Source organism: Parasteatoda tepidariorum, chromosome 5 (assembly GCF_043381705.1).
Source record: "Parasteatoda tepidariorum isolate YZ-2023 chromosome 5, CAS_Ptep_4.0, whole genome shotgun sequence".
Taxonomy (NCBI): domain Eukaryota; kingdom Metazoa; phylum Arthropoda; class Arachnida; order Araneae; family Theridiidae; genus Parasteatoda; species Parasteatoda tepidariorum.
The window spans coordinates 46,929,687-46,953,352 of NC_092208.1; the positions used below are offsets into that span (position 1 = coordinate 46,929,687).

The 23,666-nt window shown below is 28.6% G+C and overlaps 1 protein-coding gene across 4 annotated transcripts in view; it reads right to left on the minus strand.

Annotated features, from left to right (window-relative positions):
* Nucleotides 1-5,881: 5,881 nt before the first annotated feature.
* Nucleotides 5,882-23,666, minus strand: part of LOC107456032 (protein qui-1) — a 224,791-nt gene continuing 207,006 nt past the window's right edge. For all 4 annotated transcript variants that reach the window (XM_016073796.3, XM_071181411.1, XM_016073797.3 and 1 more), the window contains 8 exons: nucleotides 22,758-23,101; nucleotides 20,680-20,860; nucleotides 16,603-16,793; nucleotides 15,240-15,424; nucleotides 12,356-12,518; nucleotides 10,182-10,380; nucleotides 9,064-9,294; nucleotides 5,882-7,661 (listed from right to left, as the gene is read on the minus strand). In XM_016073796.3, coding sequence (XP_015929282.2) covers nucleotides 7,174-7,661; nucleotides 9,064-9,294; nucleotides 10,182-10,380; nucleotides 12,356-12,518; nucleotides 15,240-15,424; nucleotides 16,603-16,793; nucleotides 20,680-20,860; nucleotides 22,758-23,101 — 1,982 coding nt within the window. In that variant the 3' untranslated portion in view covers nucleotides 5,882-7,173. The remainder of the gene's footprint in view (nucleotides 7,662-9,063; nucleotides 9,295-10,181; nucleotides 10,381-12,355; nucleotides 12,519-15,239; nucleotides 15,425-16,602; nucleotides 16,794-20,679; nucleotides 20,861-22,757; nucleotides 23,102-23,666) is intronic.

Consider the following 23,666-nt stretch of genomic DNA (forward strand, 5'->3'; position numbering starts at 1 on the left):
TTCCTGAGGGATTTAATTAAGATTAAAGCACAAAATTGTCATCTATGAGAAAAAGCACTTTAAAGTCTTTCTTTTGAGCAAATTTCTGTATCAGGGCAATCTAAAATTATTCATAACTTTTTTAAAAATGTAGATAGAGAGATGATTTTTTTTCAGTGTATTTGAAATAGTTCGAAGTTTTATTATGAGCAATAAAAAAATTTTTGTTGATGTTTTGGGTACTGTGACCCATTAAGAAAAATAATATATGTCTTTCTACTTAATAACTAAAGTTACAACATAAAAAAAACCAAAAAAACAATGAAATTCACAAGTGTGTTACACGAGTATATTGCTCTAATGTATTAATCAAAAATATAATTGTCTATTAAAACGATTAAAGAATTATTATTAATTAAGAGTAAAGGAATTCTTTTATGTAGAAGAATATACGTAAATCTCTGATATGAACATATGAGTGATCTCTGGCAGAATTTATCCAGTTTGAAATTCTTTAGAAAAAATGAGATAGATACTACTTGTACACATTGGTATCTAAATTAACTGAGACCTGTTTAAAGTGTTTTAAATTCATTATTCTTTTTGTGCATCTCTATAATTAAATGATGTTCTCTTCAGATTCTATATTAATTGCCTCCAATGTTGACCTATGAAGAATTACATCTATATGAATATGAAGTTATTAATTAATGTTCTTAAAATCTGTTTTATTTTATTCATTAAAATGTACCTAATGATTGGGTTACAATGATGCCACATGATAATTTTAATCTTTTAAGTATTTTTTAAAAGTACTTTACCTCAAAGATAAAAATTCCATAAATAAGCTCCGTAAGGCAAGACTTCATGAATAAAATGAAACAGTCAGTAATCTAAATCATGCTGTTGTTGCTTCAAATGACACTTGGGCAGGCCAAACTCAACAGTCATTTGCCTTTTGCGAGTTAAGTTAGGAAGGTAAGCCTTTCGTTTGAGAAGAAAGCACCACAAGGGTAAAAGTGCGTCTTAGCTCAGAAACCCAGGGATGGATGGCAGTACTACTCATTCATGGGGCCACTTCAATTAAGACATTGATCTGAAGGGGAAGACAATTTATCTACATAATTTATTTACTTTATAAATAGGCATTCATATAATTCTCTCTAGGTCAAATAGAGATTGGTAAAGAAAGTAGAATCTGTTGTCAGACTTGCTTAACTGAAAGGGCAAATATGTATATTAATACAGAACACATTTTGAAAGAATGCAAATATATTTATTATATCAGCCATACAAATATATCTACAATGCTGATAAACACTTTGAACACATTTCAACACTCAAAGCTGTGCAAACAATTTATACATATTATGGTTGAGTGCTTCACAGGTGCATGTAGGTGGTGATGATGCAAATGAACAATATTTCTAATGTTGCCTATATAAAACAATTAGCGTTTGATTCATTTGAAATACTTTTATGGTAATCTTGAAGGCTAAAATTGTTTTTTTTTTCTGTATAATAAATAGATTTTAGGCTTTCTGTATATTTTATCTGAATGTAGATTGTTAACAAGATTAATTTTTAAGATTTTTTTTAAAATTTGGTCAATTATATGTGTAAAAATATTTCTCTCTAACGTGCAGTTTCAATGTTTAATCATATATACCTCAGTCAATGTGGGTCATTCTATCTTGTTCTACTAAAATAGTAATTTTTAAACTAATAAAACAACAACAAATATAAAGCAAATAAATAATTACCTAAATGAAATAAATTGATAAATTTTCTTTCATATAACCCCTCCCCTCTTTAGCATATTTCTATGTTTAAATTCTATATTTTTGATTCAAATAGTTCATAAATGCATTCGTAATAAAATTATTTTTAAACTTTCTAGACAATCTTTGAGTGTGACATATCTCTAAATTTTAGTTATATCTTTCATTCTCAAACATTTGAAAGGCTTGCACTGAATCTTCCAACTCATATTTGGATTATTATCTTCAAATAGGCTAAAATGATATAAATGAAAGATATTTATTTTTTCCCTATAAAATTCTTAATAAGCTATTGGTTCAATGTATAGTTCAAAGATTTTTTTATTCTATTATCTCAAAAGTTTGAAGTATTTAAAATAAATATGTTTTATTTATTTTTAATCTTCTGAAATTTCATTCCCTCTCTCTTAACTTCTACACTCTGCAAATATAACAAACATTATTTCTTATTGAAATAACATACTTTTCTTGTTCTTCAACTTTTACCTTTTAAAATTAACACTTGTAGGGTTGTTTCTATGTATTAAGTTAATTTTTTTGGTCTTTAGATTGGTTTTTAATTCAGGAAAAAAGTTTAAACTAACAATTCATATTTTTCTTTCACCCAAAGCGATTCAGGATGTTTCAGGTCGATGGCATCATTATTTGGACAGAAACAAAGTACATGGTCTGATAAAACTGCAAAACAAATTTTAATAAATTTGGAGAAGTTTCTCAGTGTGTAAAAAGAAACTGAATAAACAAATTAAATAAGAGTTAAGATGACATCCCCATTCCATCACTCAAATTTATGAAGTTAATTTTTTTTAAAAGTATTAATGAATGTTTTAATTTCCCGTGATGGGACTGTTATAAAATATGTATTGTTAAGTTTATTACTGGGGATAAATTTCAGAAACAAACAAAACTTGTTTTAGCATTCGCACATTGTGAGAGAATGTTACTTTTTTAATTTTGAAGTTTATTTATTTTTAAAAATGTATTTATAAGTGTTATTATTTTCTCTAATCAGATAATTTAAGAATATATATTGCTATTTTAATTTTATGAATGGAAATAAACTTCAGAAGCAAACAATGCTCATTCCCTCACTTATCTTCCCCGCATTGTGAGAGAATAAAATCTTTTTAATTTATGAAGTTTATTTATTTTTTTAAAATGTATTAATAAGTACTTTTATTTCTTTTTATAGGACATTTTTTAGAAAATATTTAGTTATTTAAGTTTTATTTATGCAAATATGGTTCAAAAATATTTATAATTAAAATTATTTATGTTTATTTAATAGTATTATATTATATTAAAATTATTCTTGCACTTTGTTATCATTTCATCCCTTTAGTTAAAACTTATGATAAGTTTAGTATATTTTAAATTTTAAGCATGGCAATTTTGATTTGTCTAGTACTTTCTTGTGTATCATATAACTAAAAAATATTTGAAATGCCAAACACAATTTTTTTTTATTTTCACTTCCTGAAAATAGCCTTTATTTGTAGAAAATAATCCATTTTCTATTTATTAAAATATAATTTTAATATACAAATGTAATGTGACATAAAGTAAATGAAAATGTGTCAAGATGTGTTTCTCATATAATGCTACAAGTGCTTTAAAATTAACAAAACTTAATATTTTTCCTTTTAAATTTACAATAAACAGAAAGCTATAATGTTAGTATTTTATTAAGAAAAATTTTTAAATTTAGTCACAATTCATATTCTCTATGTAAAGTTAATTTCTTAATTCTATTTATATAATTCCTCTTATTTTAGTTATTTTTATTAATGTTTTATATTTCCAACAATTTTTTTTAATACTTCTGTTGTCATTAACAAATAAATTTTTTAAGGTTTTGAATTAATATATACTTGGTAATTTCGCTACTTTCTCTAACACAAAGACAGAAATGTTTAAAGTCATTTTAATAATTTTTGTGAATTTTTTTGGTTAATGCAGAAGTACAAAAATGGAAGGATGTATCTGTATAAAAAGTTATCTTTAATTCTAATGTTATCTATTTACCTTTAAAATTTATAATTTTTGTTTATAATATGTCTTACTATAAGGATACAAACTGTATAAGTATCAATTTTAATAATTCAGTTTATAACTATCCTTCGATCAATTATTAATCATTCATATAGTTTATCATTCTAGTGCATTCTACTTAAATAATGTTCTTCAATTTATTTTTCTAATATTTCTATAAAATTTTAACTTTTTAATTTTTTTTCGCTATATACACAAGCTCTGTTGTACTTTGTGCACCACACATTTATGGCTGTTGAAACTAGAAATTGGTGAAGGCAAACATTTAAGGACTACATAGTTACTATCATGTAAATAACATTTAACACAATGTAAAATTGATCACATTAGGTACATAAATCTATGGGTCTTAAACTACTTGAATCACAAAATAATATATACATAGCAAGGAAATTGTGTTTATATTTGAATAACATTTCAAGTTTTTTTTTCTTTTACATTAAAAGTTTTATAATTTTTTGCATTAATTTTTATTTACTGAGATACCAGTAAAACTAGCTAAAGAAATTGCATTTTTGAAAGAATATTTTAAGAACATAAAATTATAACATTACTTTGGTGTAAACTTTTATTATTTGATTTATAGAAATATTGTCATTGTTGAGAATGTTTTAAGGCAAGTTAATGTTCCCAACAAATTCAAGCTATGGGTGTTTAAAATTTTCAAATATTTCAAGATGTATTAATATTTTAAATTCTTTATATTTCAGAAATGTGAATTGTTCAACCAGAGTTGAAAGTTAAATTTTTGAAGCTGCTTTTAAATGCATTATTGTCAAATTTTTAATATGGTTAGATTATCTTAAACGGTTATTTTCTATCTTTGAACTAGTCTTCTAGGTTAAATCAAATTTTCAAAATTTATGATAATGCTGTAAATCACTAAGAGTATTTGTAAATTATAGGGATAAATTAATAATTTATTTGATTAAAATTTTGTTATGAATAGTGCTTTTCTATTTGCATATTATAAAATTTTGGCATATTTCCTGAATGTGATGTGAGTTCATTAGGGTTTAATCAATAGCAAGCACCATATGTAATAGCAAAGTTAACACAGTTTCCTTGTTATTTTCTTGAACAAAACTACTCATTTATTATAAAATTAATCGTAATTCTATTTAATCTACAAGAAAATAATGATTCAGACTAAGGTATATTTTCAGAACAATATTTTAAATTATTCATGCTATATATGTTTTTATGTCAATGAAATTTCTGTGGAAGTACTTTAATTCAGAGTCTCCCAAAGAAATTGTCTTTCATAATAGGTAATGATATTTGTTTAATGAACAGATTTTTATTTTTCAATCAATCAAAATTTAATTTACTTTTGTATTTTTGATTGATCAAAAATTTTTCAATGAAAAAAGTAAAAATTTCTCTCGGTTGAAATGGTTGAAACTTTTTGATCAATTTACTTTTTATAATTCCTCCATGGCTTTGAACAGCTTTGCTTCAGAAATAATTATAAAGATAAAAGGTCCTCAAATTCATGAGTATTTATTCATTTTAATTAAGAAAATTTGCAAAATAATTATTTGTAGTTTTCTTGTAAGCAATTTATCAATGATTAAAAATTATAATTTTCTTTTACCTTAGTAAAATTTTAAGCTGATTTAAGGTTTGTGATAAAGGATTTGTTACTTTTTGTAATGGAAGACCATAGTTTAGAGCAACTCTTGAAAAAGTTTTCTATCAGAAAAAAAAGACTAGAAAGTGAAATTGTAGCTTAATGTTTGCAATTTCATTAATTCTATAATTAAAACTCCATGATAATAGTGATTAAATGTATATTTATGTAGTTTTTGAAATCAGAAATATTTTTAACTTAAAAGTAAATTCAGAATTATAACAAATAGTTTTGTTCCATGGTTTTTATGATTGTCATACTAAGCATTGATCACTTTAAGCTAACAATATGATTTCTCTCATTTTTTCAGTAAAGGAATTTTAAATTTTCAAAATTATTTTTTCTATCAATGCAACACATCAGATAAACATAAAAATGTTTAAACTGTGTTATAAAATGTTGAAATTAGCTTTTTGAAAAATCAAACCACTTTATATTAAAGCAATATTACCTTCATATCAATCTTAGAAGTTACATTATATCAATAATAGTTACACATAATTAGTAGTTACACATATATCAATAATAGTTATATTCACATCTTAGAATAATCACTGCGAATAAAATTGAATGCATCATTCATCAAAATTATGAGTATTAAAAGATTAAAATAAAATTTTAATTTATGCATTATTAAATTTTCTCTATAAAATATCTTTGTTTGCCAATAAAATACTTTATCGATAATTTATGCTTCGTACTATGTATTTAAAAACTATGCATATTTTTTTATAAATTCTGATTTTGAATTTCTGCAATACTCAGTTCTACTACCTATTCAAAAAGCAGTATTGTTGAATGGGAATGAAAATATATCATCACGTTTGGATAATTATTTTGTATTATTATTTTTTCAATTAATGTTTGATATTAATCTGAGGTAAATTTTATAAGCAGCAGGATTCAGTTAAAAGCAAAATATAAATAACGTGACTGTAATAAGTTGTGCTAAATGATTATAAAGTTTTATAGTTCAACATAATTTCATTAAGTTATTCATTGAGTTGTTTCATAATTATTTGCTGGAATCAGAAAAATCCTTAACACGTGAATACACTTTTTTTCGTGTTGTTAAGCAACCATGAAATTTCAGCTGTGTTCAATTCCTCCAGGATAATTAATTAAACAAGTCGGGTCTTCCCCGAATTTGGTTGAAGACAGTTACTTTAATTTCTTACAATAGTCACTGTACTTGCTAACTTGAGTTAGCACCGATTGACAACCTCATATACATGGTGTTGTCAATTACTTCTGTAGTGTGGATAACTTTTTAGAAAGGCAAAATATTATAGAACCAAAACAGTTTAAGATTTTCCTAGAATTCGTTGTCATATGTACATTAGTTGAATTTTTAAAAGATATGTGGATGACAAAATATAATTTATCTGCAAAATCATTTTTCTTTAAATTAGTCTATAGTTATAAAAAAAACTCAATTCATAAAATATATACACTGCTAAATGTTTATGCATGGCATTATTGTATTTAGATGTAATATTTTAACTAATGATGAATTTTGGGAGCGATTTCTTCATTTGCATACCAGTGATGAACAATATGAAATAAAATACAGTAGAAGTTTTTTTTTTTTAAATGACTAGAATTTGATCAGTATTTGTTGTATAAAATAGTATTTAGTTTTTTTAAATACACCTCGTATGCTGAACTTGGCCTCTTTGGACATTATTTGAAACTGAAAAAATCTTACATATTTCTTTAGTAAGCAAATTATGCAATGCAACATACTGTGGAATCTGTAACATCTGCTCCTTTCTGTTCTTTATCACCATTTAATTCACCAGGGTTTTCTGCTGGTGAATCCAGAAGTTGTCGATTGGCAGATTGAATTCTAGCGAGCAAGTCTGCCTTTCTTGCTTCTTGGTCTCTTACTAAATTTTGCTGCGATTGATTATGTTCTGGAAAAAAAGCAAACATACTTTGCTGTTTTTTGAGCAGTTTGTTTTTGGCAAGTTTCGGTTTTGGTTGCATACCAAGAGTGTCAGATGGTCGAAGAACACCTCTACCTTTGGTACCATCCCACACACTGTTTCCACCAGAATTGGAAAAAGATAGTGGTTGTCGCTGCAGGTCATCGCGTGGCAGAAAATCATGCCTAGGTGAACTTGATTTTAACTCCCAAAACAAAGAATCGAACGATTGCTCACGTTTTAAATTTCCTCTTTGCAAAACTCGTTTTGGGAGTGCACCAGATGGACCTACAAGAATTAAATTTTCATTAATAAAAATATACACAATAGCAATAATTTGAAATTAAAATATAGCGACTCTCAATTTATATTTTGGTGTACAGCCTGCCAGATGGTCTCAGATATCTGAGTCCCGCAGTGGACTGATCGTTAAGGCACGGTTCCCAGCAGATCACCGAAGTCAAACATCACTGGCTGCGGTCAGTGTGCTGGTGGGTGACCCACTTGGATCAGTCTGCGTAGGGACCGAGGGTGTGCGGTATGGGTCCTCGTTAAGCTGTGCTACCTTAAAGTGCTCGACTTCGCGTGCAGGTCGTTGGGCTACCGAAGCGGGGGTGCCATCCCCTCTGCAGAGGATCAAAATTGTGATAGCATGTCTTCGGATCATCCTCAGGATGTTTCCCAGACCGTCGCCAATAGCCCATTGTGCAGCTCTAGTGCGACGTAAATGAACTACAACAACAGATATCTGACTGGCTTGTCTTCATTTTAATATTGCGCTTACTTTGTCACCAGTAGAGCAATTTGTTTTTTAAAAAATTCTATTGATTTTTACTTTCTCTAATGACATTGTTGTTTTCCAAACCATGGAAGAACTTCAACGAGCATTTCTTTCTCTGAGAGCTGTTATGAGTAAAAATTGAAATTTATATATCCATGCACCAATAATAAACCTCATTTTAAAATAGGAAGACGCATATTTGAAACTGCTTATTGCTTAAGAAACTTAGGCTTTGTAATGAATGCATTGAATAATTTAATACAAAATTTAAAATGTTTCAAATTTTGTTTTTTAGTAGTATGTATGTAATCAAACTGTCCATTCACAAGACATAATGATCAAACCCATTCTCACATGCAGTGCTGAAGCGTGTGTTATGTGTTATGAGAAAGATTAGGCTCTTGCTGTGTTTGAAAGAAAAATTTTAGGAAGCATAATTGGAGAAATAAAATGAAATAATCATTGAAAAGGGATTAACTCGTAAACTTTCAAATTATTTGGAAAAGTAAAATATTATTGAATTTATAGTAATACAGAGGATCAGATGGGCAGAACATTTAATAAGATTGGATGACAATCGAAACATGAAAAAGATATTGACTAAACCACCTGGTGCAGCAGTCAATAAAGTCCCAAAAAAGGGTGATTCAAAGCTTAGGCGGATTGACTGCCTTGGGGAAAAAATCTAACGGTTACAAATATGTAAACCTCAACCAAGTACTTGAAGGCTTGTGGAATGGATTATAGTGAAAGACAAGGGTTGTGGCCTTAGTGAGAGAGAAGAATATTTTTGGGTCATTTTTTAAACAAATGGACTTTTTTTTACCAACAATATTACTCCCGTCAATAACACTCCGTTAAAGATCGGCATTACATTATCAATGATATTACTTATTTTTTTTTTTTTACCTGAGTTTCTAATGTCTTCTTGATATCCTGGAAGCATGTCTAAAGTGATACCCTTAGCTGGATTATTGTGAAACCTAAGAATCGGGACTGAGGAACTTTTAGCTAGTTGGACAACAATGTGGTTAAGGTTAAAACTGCTGCCTACTGACATCAGTTGTGCATGAAGATCAAGCATACTGATGCATTCGCCAGTTAGAGCATTCCACAGTTGAAGAGTATTATCTGAGGAACCTGCAGATGTTTCGAGAAGTAATTAGAAATTATTTCAATCAAGTTTGTATTTTAAAAATCATTTCATTTTGTATTTATTTAACTAGCACTATAAAGAACAAAAATTATACATTTAAAATATGCATGGATAGTAAAATTTGAAAGCTAACACTTTGCCAACCAATCTGAAAGATCTTGTTTGGCAGTAGTTAGTTGTAACTGTTGAAAAATGCGCAGTATCTAGTTTATTATACTCAGGCATAATTCGTTCGGTCAGCAAAGTGTTAACTAAATGATAGAAAATACTAGTATATTGAATGATAGCGAATAGTGATCTAGTTCAGTCTTTAATTTGGAAATCGCTATTCAATTCAACACTACTTAAACTATTACGTAATACAACTTTGCAAAATGTATATAAATGAATACTTTACATATAACTAATTTTTTAACACTAATTATTACTTAAGGCAACATAACAAAATGAATAATAACTATAGTGTTGCCAATAGATAAATACAAAAGTTTTTTTTGTATGCTATATAAGAAATGTCCAGCCCAAAGGCTGAACTGTATCTCTGAGTAGAATAAATCGATCGATTGTCATTCCCATCTTCCCTATGGGATAATTCATATTTACATCCCAATACGAATGTATTCCTATTGCTGTTTGTAACTTATTTGCTGTTTGTAACTTATTGATCATTGATCGATTGCCACTGGACAGGTAAGTGAAGTAACATCAGTTTAGACATCTTTTTTGATTAACAACTGACTAAACTAGTTTTAGTCAATGATGTATTACGATAAGTAGTTTTTGAAAAGCTTTTACAAATTTGAAAACTTGCTAATACTATATTAAACGGAAACTTACTGTGCCATTGAATATATAGAGTCACAAAACATACCTGAAAGTAAAACTGAGCCATTTGGAGTTAGCTGAATCCATTTTATGGTATCTGTATGGCCTCTGAGTGTGAAAATAATATCGCCTGTAAATAAATCCCACAAAATCAAAACACCATCTGATGATCCAGATGCTACAACTGAAGATTTTAAGGGCGCTAAAGACACGCATGTGACAGGTGCTTCATGGCCAGCAAGAACCTATTTGTGAAATATTAAACATTATGACATCATACCTAAAAAATCACTAGTAATTGTTTATCTAAAATATTCATACACAAGGACAATTTAGAGAATAAGAACTTTAAAGTGGCAATTTTCAGAAAAAAATGAAATTTCTCGGGGAAAGATCTATTTTTATTTCAAAACTAAGCATTATTTTTGTTTTGCTAAATATCTAAATTTCGTACCTTTCATTGAAGTTGAAGTTCTAAGTGTATTTGATTACAAACAAATGACAACAAACTTACAAGTATTACTTATGCATGTCGCGGCCCCTAGGCAATGCTCGTCTCGCCCCCCTACCGTCTTCTAACTTCCTAATATATTTTTTCGCTAACACAACACTTTATTCATAATTACGCTGTTTTTTACTACATAGGTATATTATCACATTATTCAATAAAAATATTGAATCAAACGAAAAGAATATAAGTAATTAATATATGCATTAAAAAAAATCATACAATAAACTTAAATATTAACTCTTCTAACTTTTTTTGTTACAAAATCGTTCAAGACATCCTGAAAGTTAACCTTTTCCAATACATCATTTTCAATTGCCATTATGGCCAATGAATTTAAACGGTTTTGAGACACAGTTGAACGAAGACAGTTTTTAATTAATTTCAATTTGGAAAAGTTTCGTTTTTCAAGCATGTTGTGTTAAAAAAGCTGCTCTTGCTGTATAGTCATCTGATTAGTCAGCGTTAAAATTACCGCGATAAAATTGCTTGCGATTATATTACTGCGTTATATATGAACTAACTACCATAATATTAATATCTAATTTGGAATGCGTTCAGAAATGTACTAAAATAGCGTCGGTGTAATGTACAGAGGAAGACAATCGTCATTAAAATTTCGAATTAAATTTTTACTGTTTAAGAAACATTGTCAATTTTTTTCTCTGTAGCACAGGGCCCCTAGGCAGTTGCCTACAGTGCCTAATGGATAAAACGGCCCTGCTTACAAGCTTCTCTAAAGGCAACACATTGATTATAATACCAACAATGAGATAACTAAGTCGCGACAAGCGAAGGTTTTCTTTCTTTTTTTTTTTTTTTTAATTACCAATTAAAAGCTTGAAGTGGAGAAATAAAGGTTAGGCATAGTCCTTTTTTACGTAGACGTTGCGAATTTGCTTTTTAATAAAAAGTGAAACCCATTAAATATTTCACGACCACATATGGATGCAAATTCAGGATTCGTTAAAAATGTATGTTTTTGAATCTTGTTTTATATCAATAGTCGAAAACCATAACTAGCTTTGTAACTTTCATTAAATGGGCGCTTTGTACCTATCTCGTATTTTTCTCACATAATACACAAAAATTCTAGCAATATAACGAAAATTGTTGTTAACTGCAGATATCTGAGTTGCATTTAACGCATTTTCCCATACTGAGATACATCTCAAATTTTATGTGTTAAACTTTCATCTTCAGAAACATTCCTGAAACATAAAGATTTTAAGTAATAAAAAGAAAAATGCATAAACTTTAAATCTAATTCATATGAAGTCACAGGAATGTAACTTTAGAACATTCTTCCACACAGTATATTTATATAGTATATTATAATAAAATGCCATCTCACACTGATAGACTGATTGCAAGGTCAATAGATCACAAAATTAATCAAGCATCACTGGCAGTGATCATTGTCTGCGAAGGGACGGTAAGCAAAGAATTATTATTCTTTGCCTAAGTGCGCTGTATCGGTTTACTTAAAACTGTTAGCATAAGTTCTTGGTTTCACGTGCAGATTGTCGATCTACAAAAGAGGGGAAACCCTCCCCTCTGCGGAGGATCGAAATTTTGGAAATACATTGGATTAAAAATACTATTTTTTAAAAGCTTTAGTGTATTTTAATTTATATTAGAGCATCTGTAACAGCGTTTCCAATTTTTTTATAATCTCTTTAGAATCAATTAAGAATGTTATTTTTACTTACTTGGGTAATTTTAGCAGTGGAAACTTCCCAATATTTGATTGCTTTGTCTTTGGATCCAGTAATTAAGTTCTCATAATCATCTGTGACTGCATAACACAAAATAGTATCAGTATGGCTCACTTTTACTTCATTATTATAGTCCATCAGTGGCCAGTACTTCAAGCTATTAAAGTTGAAGAGTTTCAATTTAGTTAATTACGGATAGCAGCTTATTCATGAAAGCTTATAATTAAAATATTTTATTTGAGATGGAAGATGAAAATTACTAATGAAATTTTAAAACTTAAAATAATTCTATTCTTAGTTCTGGTTCTTGCATACGTAAAAAAATATGTCATAAGACAGAATCCTCCCTGCATATTCTCGGAGAAGATGATAAAAATTTGAGTGATAAGTACCATAAACCAGAATGAATTTTTGCAATTAATATTTTCTACAACTGCTTCATATGTTGTATCATTTTAATACAAGTTACCACAGAAGTTATTTTTCTTTTGTTGCCCGTTACTAAATAGGCATTAAAGTATCGATGGCAAAAAAAAAAAAAATTAACATTTATATTTTTTAATTTTTAGCATTATGCAGTTCTCATTTCAAAAGGGCATATAGTTAAATGTAGGGGCCATTTAACTATATGCCCAATTAACTATAGTTGGGCTCAAGAGATAGAGCATTTGCCTCCTAATGAGGTGCCCAAGGTTTGAATCCTAGCGATGGCTGGTCGATATGAATTCTGTTTCCGGCTCATACCGACCATAATGCTGACATAAAGCATTCTCAGGCGTTGACGGATCATCGGTTAGAATCCCCTTACCGCCGGGCTAATCGTGGGAGATTATCCAATCCATGTAACGCAAATGAGGATTAGTTCCATCAAAAAGTCCAAAAGTTTGTCCCAATGCTTAATTGAGGAGCTCCCCTGTCTTTTGGATTGGGTTCAAAATTACTAGGCTAAGGAGTTGCAATTTGATAGTCGTAAACTCAGAATTGGATCGGCATGTTCAACGCTGATTATAAAATAAAATGTAAAGTGATGTCACATATGACAGAGCTATATATTTTTTTATTTTTCCTTAAAGTCACACGACTAAGCATGTTCCTTTTCAGCTGTAACGCATGAAATTAAAATAAATAAATCATTCTGTAAGCATATTGTTAACAATATTTTGTAAACAGTATTATATATTTTGTATACAGGAAGATATTCACTTCATTCTAGATCACATAAAAATGTAATGCCCAGTAGGATAGAATTTCAAAACAGAAATATCAATCATTTTCCGACTAACTAGATCATTCAAATCTTTACTGGAACTCGGTGGCTGACGACTATGCAAATTTCAGTTTTCTGACTACCACAAATAGAAATTGTCAGAAATTCTGAACATTTTTCCGATTAAAAAGAGTGTTTAAGGTATCTGACTAGTTTCCACACATTTTTTTTAAAAAGGCGCGATTAAAATTTTAATTTTGTGTTTTGTACGCAGGGTTCTAAAATTATAAATTTAAAGTGAAGTTTGAAAATTCATAAAATATTTTTAAAATAAGTGCAAATTGGAGCTTAAACACTGCCAATTTTTAATATCGCGCTCTACAAGATATCGCTGCATAAATTTCTAGATAAATAATATTTTTTTCTAGATAAATAATGTAATTACCTGTGTTTTAATCTGAAATCTTTAAAAAAATGTAAAAAAACAAACAAACAATGAGGAACTAATCACTTTGTTTATTGTCGAATTTTTAAAGAACAATTCTAAATATTCTTGCTTAAAGCTTGATAAAAATAACAAATTCTAAATTAGCTTTTGGTTCAAAACATTGCTGCAAAATCTGCATTCAAAATTTCAGACAATTCTATAACAAACTTTTTTTTTGTAATGTGTGTTTTTTTTTGTAATCAAAATCAACGTTCCTCAGTAAATGCATTTAAAATGCAAGAAAATCCATAAATGTAAGAAAACTATGATAACAAAAAAATTTTTAATTTAAAAATTAATTTCTGAAAATGAATTTTATTTGTCTTAAAAATATAATTTCGTCAAATAAATAAGGGTTGAACTACTCAAAGCGAAACAAAAACATTTTCGTTTCGTTTCCAAGAGCTTTCTTCCAATTTTGGTTTCGTAAAGATACCTGTAACTTCATTTCAAAAAATCGGAAATAAAATTTTAAAATTTTTTGAAAAGATAAGGAACTAAAATTTAAATGTTGATTTTTTTAAAAGAAAATCAAAATATTCATAGAAATTGACGATTTTCACTTAGTCGGATACCTTAAGGCTGTTTTTCGCAGCCTCTGTCGTAATATGAAACGATGCCTTTTTGCGAATAATATGCTATTTTTATAACTGCTGTGAGTTTGCAACTGATACTCATGACTGTTTGGCCTATCTATAGCCAGCGTTATCTACGCTTATTTTGAAAATGGTGCAAAACATTTATAAGGAGAAAAGCCACAGTTTTGTGAAAATAAAAAGCGTCTGTGGTCTAATTTTTTCATTTTTAAAAACTTATTCCAATGCTGCATTACCTGGTCTCATAAAAAATTTCAAAAACTGAGAATACGGCAGTGATTTTGATAATTTTCATCTAGGTGGGAAAATGTCGCCAAATGGCGATTTCCAAAAAAGTTTAATAACTTTTAATATATTTATATTATTTGTCTGTTCTGAAGCCCAGATATTTCTTCACAGCAAGATTATATATATAGTTTAAAATCATCGCATTGCTTCAAGCGTAAGGTACTTAAACTATGGCTTTTTCATTTTCTTTGGCGACAGAGCTTCGAAAAGCAGCTTTAAATCTTTGCTGGAGCTTTGCCGAAAAAATGAAAAATTGAGATTTAAAAATTTAATTTCATTTATTTTATGATTTTTACTTACTCTTTATCAACTACGGCAAAGACAACGTTTCCACGGATGGTAACCAGAGTGGATGGTCTTTTAAAGGAATACATTAGCTGTCCATTATCTGACGTCCACAGTTTGTGATTTCCCTGAATATCAACCGACAAAATTCTTCGACTGTCAGAGGCTACGCAAACATTTTGAATTTTGCTTTGATGTTCCTAAAACATTCGTTTATTTCTATAAACCAGATTCACAAAAATAATATAAAGAAAATAATTTATTACAAAGAAAATTATAACCGAGAACACATTAATTTTTTTAATAACTATGTTAAATGATACTATCAATCAATATGAGGAAAATTTAAAAAGTTTGACATTATTACATATTAGCGTCAAATTCACGAGACGACAGTTCATGATGAATTTGATGCCTATATTCAAAATACATATTTTAGGCATTTTTATAAAAACTGCTATATTTTTATATTGGATTCTAAAGTACTAACAATATCTTTTAAAGCTCCATTCAACAGCAGGGAACAAGTTTTTTTTTCTTCTTGTGCACTTGATCTTATTGCTTCATTCGGGTGTAGAGATTTAAAATCAAATTAGCTTCGCTCCTAAACCTACAGATTTTTTTAAAAGATATTTTTTTGTCGAAATGCAGAAGCTTAAAAACATTATGTATAACAGAAGCACGCATGTATGTTGCGTCAAACGTCCAGCAGAGTTAGGGCATTTAGATTAAAACAGCATAGGAACCCATGCCCGGCAATGTCGTTGTTCGCGTCTAGGAGGGCTTCCCTATCATGACCTGTTTATAATAAAGAAGGACCCTTAGCTGCGACATTTCTGGGAATGGGATCTTATGCAATTTTAATACTGATGATGTACCCTAACGAAGTTTGTTCCAAAAAATCGACTTAGAGATTGCAGAATGGAAAGATCAACCGATTGCAGATTTGAAATCAGCAATAGAGAAGCATCTAAGATCTGTTTAAGAAACTTCTTATGAAACTGAAAACAAAAAGAAAAATACTGTTCACCTGCTTAATAGATTTGTTAATCGATTAATTTAATTATTTATTAATTCAAGAACTTCTGAAATTTTTACGCAAATTACTAAAGTACTTGCGATTAAATTCAATTTAAAGTTATACATTATTTTAAATATGCCTTTTTTTCTAATACAATAAACCAGATAATTTTATTGCTTATTATTATTATTATAAGAAAATCGAATTTCAGCAAATTTTAAATTCTAAGTAAGACATTTAAATGCTAAGTAATGGATATTGTATACAACAAAGAAAAAGAGATAACATAAAGTAATTCATTTATATTTAGTTTATGAATGTTGCAAAATCAAATGAAAGTTATAAGGCAAAAATCACCTGAAATGTTTGTTCTACAAGACCTAATGTCAACCCGAAAACTCTTAAAGTCGTATCTTCAGATCCAGAAACTACAAAAAGACCATTAGGAGCAAATGTAACACAAGTTATAGGAGCAGTATGGCCTGATAGTGAATGAGTAACTTCTCCTGTTGTCAAGTTCCAGATTTTAAGAAGATTGTCCCTCGAGCCTATTAAGAGATAGAACATAATAGATTAAAGAACTATTTCTAAATTATTCCTTTCAAGAATAAATTCGTCTCTTCAACATAGCTCTTTCAATCAAAATATGAAGTAAATTTATAAAATTATAGTGAAATTTTGTCAACACACGCGATTGCTTTGCATGTGTATGTTAAAAGCAAATCAGTTTATCGTATTTTAGAGATATTCCCCAAATAAAAAAAGGAAGATAAGAAACTAATGAACGTGTACAATTGTTTTTTTCGTTATGGTGAGTAGCTTTTTTCATTAAATCAGAAATTTTTTTTAAATCAAATCTTCAATAAGACTCGTGAATCCTAGCTTTTTCTGATAGTGTGTTGAAAATAGATTTAGAGCATTTTGAAAAAAAAAATTATTCAACAATTGCAAACTCCAAAAAAATTCTGATAAAGTTATTTTAGAGGTCACGTAAAAATGAAGTATTCCATTTAAAAAAAAAGGATTTTTTCTAGAAAAAAATCCTTAACTTTTCTAAGCTTTTGCATTATAAAATGTGATAAAATGTACCCACGCATGCAGTGTGCTGAATAAGAAATGGACCACTCTGAATAACTAATGTAATGACTAATGGTCGGATCTTCACGTTCTAAAAAATCTAAATGGTTCAAGGGAGTAACCTCAAACTTGCTAATTAATTAGTGCAAATGATATTCAAAGATACGAAATCAAATAAGAAAACGTACTTTCTCAACAAAACAAAAAAAACATACTTTCTTATAATGGATTTGGATTTCTGACCCCAAAAATATAGGGGGTAGCCGCAATCTGGGAAATATGATCTCCATAGTTATATTCCTTAATGTTAATTTTATTTTTTGTGTATTTTGCCGTATCTCTAGAACTATTTAAGCGAATTAAAAAAAATAAATTATAAAATTCGTTTATCCAAAGGTAATTCCAGGCAAAAATAACAATTAGCAAATATTTATTATTTTATTTAATAACGGCCGAAAAAACTTGACTGGCAAGGTATGCAAGTATTTTTTATATTATTTTAAACAATGTAATTTTGCATTTCAAAATACGAAATTTGAATGAAATTAGTCGAATAGTTCCTGAGAAATCTAATTTGAAAAAAAGGCGTGTGTATAGACAAGGCGATTTTATAAATTCTTAGAAATAATGTAAAAGATTGTAAACCTTACAATTTAAAATTTTTTTGATTATTAAAATAAATTCTAAAAGTTATTTTTTGCGTGGCATTGTCTTTGAATGAATAAATTTTCTAATTGTGTGATGCAAAAGCATTTCAATTGGTTTAAAAATTTCTCGCGATAACAGAAATACGCAAAATATAAAATTAACATTATGAGGTCCAAATTTTAGACAGCTCCCCTAGCCAAACTGTTGAGACCGTATTTCTTAGATTGCGCTTACCCTCTATATTTTGGGGGTCAGAAATCTTAATCCGTCGAAAAAAATGTATATTTATTCGGAGAAAGTACAGGAGGTGGACGAAATAATGGAAACGCTTTTACAGTAACACATTTTTCACATTTCTCAAGAAATACATAAATACTCTTTTTATAAATTTAGAAATGTTTAGATCATGTGATTTCTCATATTAATCAATATTGTTTAAAGATCTTAGAGCATTGAGGGTCCCACAATAAATTACAAACGACGAATGATGTTTTTAAGCACCCTATACCAAAGAATTTAGCTGTAAAATGGCAATTTTTAAGAATTATTTTGGTTATTATAAGCAATAACTGCGCGAAATTTCGCAAGCCTAGCTTAAATATATTTGGAGATATGGATATTTTTATAACGAACTAATTTTTTTATTTTACGTTTTTTAGCTATAACTTTAAAATCCAATATTCACTCTAATTAAACAAATTTTTAGAGCAATTTAAAATGAATTAATTTTTTTTTTAAAGTTTGAATTTTTTTTTTTGAAAAGTGTGCAATACATAAGTAATTAAAGTAGTTCTTTAATACTGCGTATGCGCGGAAAGGATTGAATTTGTTTTCATAATTTTGTAGTGAATCATATTTGGCAACAAACGGAAAAAGTCCGATTTGTATATCTTAAAAATTTTAAGAGTCTGAAGCAATTTTCTTAGTTGTTTTTGTACTTTTTAAAAGAAACCGAAAATGATAAGTGGTTTTCTACAAATATTATTTTGTATCATTCGACAAAGTTAAATAACGAATGATAGTACCTTACAATAAACATTCATGCACCTAAATATGATTGTATAAGGAAAGAAAACATGCGAAAGAAAAGATACTTTCAACAATGCCTGTGTGACTTATAATAAATCTAGTTTATTAGTACAAAATGAAGCCAGTGGGAAACCCCTGATTGTTTTGAGCTTTTTTTTTAAGAATTAGAAAACCTACGTAGAAAATTACTTGAAGCTTTTTAAATTTTTAAGCTATTCAAATCAAACGTTTTTTTTTAATATATTGCCAAATACGATTCACTACAAAGTTATAATATATATATATAAAAAAAGGAAGATAAGAAACTAATGAACGTGTACAATTGTTTTTTTCGTTATGGTGAGTAGCTTTTTTCANTATATATATATATATATATATATCAGAAGTACCCAAATGATTTTTTTGATTAAATGAATTTTGAGAAAAATCCCAGATCATTTTGAGCTCTCTTTTAAAAGGTACGAAAACTACTTAGAAAATAACTTGAAACTTTTCAAATTTTCAAGATGTTCAAATCGAACTTCTTTTATTATTTTCCAAATACAGATTCACTACAGAATTAAGGAAAAAAAATTTAAAATTTCCTGTCCATATCTTGCGGAATTTTAAGCAAATTTCTGTCCAACTTTAAAACAATAATTTTGTCATTAATTTCAAACTGTTCCAAAAATTTTGTTTAATTTCATTGTATATTTTTAAAGTTATAGCTAAAAACTTATGACAAAAAAAATTAGTTTTTTATAGAAATGTCCGTATTTTTATAAGTATGTAAGATAGGTTTACGAAATTTTGTGTAATTATTGCATACAATAACCAAAACAATTATTACAAGTTACGAATTTATTGCAACATTTTTTGGTTTCAAGTGTTCAAAAACACTGTTCTCCGTTTGTAATGTACTGTCCGTTCCTCAAACATCTAAAAGTTTTAAACTTTATTGTAAACTATGAAAGTTTTTTACATCTAAAAGTTTTAAACTTTATTGATAAGTATGCTGAATCGCATAATCTAAATATTTAAAAAAGGAATTTCTTAGTATTTTTTTAGAAATATCGAAAAACGTATAAGTATAGAAGTGTTGCCATTATTTTGTACAACCCCAGTACGTTTTTGTGTCTGATTTCACTATTTAAAATATCACATGAACTAATTAATTAGCATATTTGTGGTCACCCTCTTGAACCAATCAGATAGAGTCCCAGAACGCGAAGATCTGATCATTGGATCAAAAGTTATTCTAGGCGGTCTGTTTTTTTTTCTTTTTCCGCGCACTGTTTGTTACTGTCTCAATATCTGTGTGTAAGCAGGATCTACGATCCGCATTGCATATCACAGAAAGCATTCTGTTAGGTTGTATTAGTAATTTTAAAAACTAATAGAGTTTGTCATGTCTATAAGAAATTGAACCATCGGCAACCATAACGTAAAAAGAACTGAAAAAAGAAAAACACATCGCTATTTTGTTTCTTTAGATTCCACCCACTTAATCGTAATAAAAGGTGGTTTTCATTTTAAATAAAATCGATATGTTTAAAATGGATAACACTAAATGAGCTTGTCACAGTTACTTTGCTGTCTATGCACGATATTATTAGGAAAAAGTGAAAGCCCGCATAAACTTGGACGTAAACTTCTTGAAAGTAATTTAATCATTTAACGGATAATATGAATATGTTATACCTGTCACAGCCACTGTCCCATCCTTTGAAACTGCAAGGCACATAATTGGTTCTCGGTGACTATCGAGCCTCTTCACTTTCGGCTTAATAAATCCATTTATTTCGCGTTTTGGCGGTGTGAAATTCCAAACAACTACCTTATTTCCTCCAGCAGTTATCAAAAACGTGTCATGATGTTGAACCTGCAGTAACAATTAACTTTTTAAAAATATACAAAGTGTAAGTGTTGTGTTCTTAATTTAGTATATACAATAAGATTATAAAGATGTTACTTCTGCAATTGATGCTTAATTTAAGATTTATCTTTTTAAAACAACTTTCAAGTATTACGCAAACTCCTAAGAAAAAGGTGTTTGAGATTTCTTTCTTTTTTTTTTCAAGCTAGGGTGTATACATATATTTATGCAAGGTACAAATTTTCCTTCAGAAATTCCTTACAACAATTATTATTTTCGATTTTTTACTATTTATTCTTAGACTATATTTCCTTAGCTTTCCAAAACCATTTAAACTTTTGATGTTCGATTTTTAGAAATAAAATTATCATTCTTTTTCGTCTGCTGACAGACGAAAACGAAACTATTTTTTTCTTCATATTTCGAGTATTATAACCTTTTTTTTACTTGGACAAATTATGGATAAATTATGTTTAAATTAGGTTTTTAAATCAAATAAATTTCCTTTTCAAAAATTAAATTTCGAATTTTAAATTTCTTTGTTGTCAAAATTTTTCTTGCATTTTAAATGGCGTGTTACAGGAGAACGTTGATTTTGAGATTTTTTTTTACAATGACATACATTGCAAAAAAAAGTTTATTATAAAATTCTTTGAAATCTTGTTTGCGGATTTTGCACAATGTTTGCGATGTTTTGAACTAAAAGCTAAGATCTAAGAGTGAATTTGCCATTTTTATTAAGTTTGAAGTAAGAATATATAAAAATCTTTTTTAAAAATTCATTGTTAAAAAATATATTTAGTTCTATTTCATTTTTTTTTTGAAAAAAAAATCCGATTTTAGTTCAAAATAGAGGTACTCACATTATTGACCTGGGAATTCTTATTTTATTAATTTATTGTTGAGCTGTTACAGCCAGATAAAAAATTTGTAGTTTTTAAGCTCTAATTTGCCCTTATTTTGAAAACTATTTTATGTAATTTTAATAACGTCTTTTTAAAAAAAAAATTGCGTTGAAACCAATCAGACACGTTAAAGAAGGTTTCTAGCAAGTGGCCTTCTAATTTCACAAAACAAACGGGTTTTTAATGTTTTTAATTCATCGTATTTTCTCTTCGACCTCCACTGACCAAGAACTCCATTGACCAAAATTCATTAATGCTTTTTCTCTCACTTAAATATAAGTTTGCGACCCCGAATACGCTCTTTGTTTATTTCAGTTTTACTATAATGTTAAAATATATGTTAAGGACGGCCATTAGGCAATACCCTGTATATATTTATATAAAGTATAGGTATGAAGTAGTTTCACCCTTTGACGCAGATACGATATCAATGTCCTTCATACATATATATATATTTCTGACTCTTTAATTGCAAGTTAAAATACATTTTAATATTTTTTAAATATAAGAAACAGTCTAATAATTGCTAAAAAAATCTGTTAGATTATCGGAATTATAATTGTACTAAAATATAAAATTCAAAAAAAGTAGTTTGAAAAGAATGTGTTTTAATTTATATTCAAAAATCTATTAATAATTGATACAGCAAATTAAAGAAATTTTAATGATGAATAACTGTTTCTCTTAGATCTAAATAAATAAAAATAAGTGCGATTTGAAAGAAAAAAAATATCGCTTGCAATTGAGTTGTGTTTGGAAAACGCAGAAAAAAACCGGTATCCATGCTGTATGACCATAAGTTATTAAAATGCTAAACATAATGTTTTTCACTCATTTTGTTCCAAATGAACACGAAATAACGAAATGTTTAATGTAATGTTTTAAAAAAGTCAATGACTTAAAACCAAAACTAAGCTCACCGTATTTTACTTTCTATTTCAGTTTAAAACTACAACTTTAAATTGTATTTTAGCAGACTAAGTTAAGTTTTCTCATACCTGCACACTACAAATGGAATCCGTATGTCCAGTGAGAGTAGTGATTAGAGATGCTGAGTGGATATCGAATACAAGGCATTTTCCATCAGCGCAACCCACCACGCAACGGCAATTGTCGTGTCCAAAGCACACCGACGTCACTTCCGATGATATCTCTTGAAGACAATGGACTTCGGAGCCTGTAGTCAACGAGCGGACATGAACTGATTGGTTAAGGCAAGCAACAACCAGGAAGGTACTATCTTTGCTGATATCCATACGACATATTCCAGAAGGCAAATTAATGGTGTTGAGTAGAGAGTAGTTATCTAGACTCCAAACGCAAACTGATTTGTCACTGGATCCTGGAATATATAAATAATAAATAGTCTTATTCCAGATCTTCGCTAAATTCAGGGGATATCGCAGGAAATAAATGATAAAATAAGGACGAAAAGTCTTTAAACAAATATTTCATATTGCAACGTTTTTGAAGTTGAGTTTCAGAGATTGTGGTCCACGAGGTAAACAATTGTTTTTTTCCCCCTTAAATATACTTTCGAGTTTTGAATTTTAATAAGGAAATGTTATTATTTGAAAAAGAAAAAAACTAAAATGTTTTGTTTTCCTAATACAGTGAAATCTCCTGGAAAGCACACCTCTGTATAGCGATGTCCTCTATTTAAGACCGCTTTTGACAGGCGCGGAATTTTTTTCATTGACTTTGCGTGGAAGAAAACTTTTAAGAGAGACCACCAAAACCTCTCTCAGCGGCCGGGCAAACCTCCGTACCAAAAATCAAATAAGGAAACACAAAAGAAGATCAGAACAAAGATTATTACGTAGACAAATAAATAGTTTCAAACGTATTCAAAATATTTGTAAGTGGCTCTAATTTAGATTGTTCTTTTTGACGGTCTCTGAAAAAGA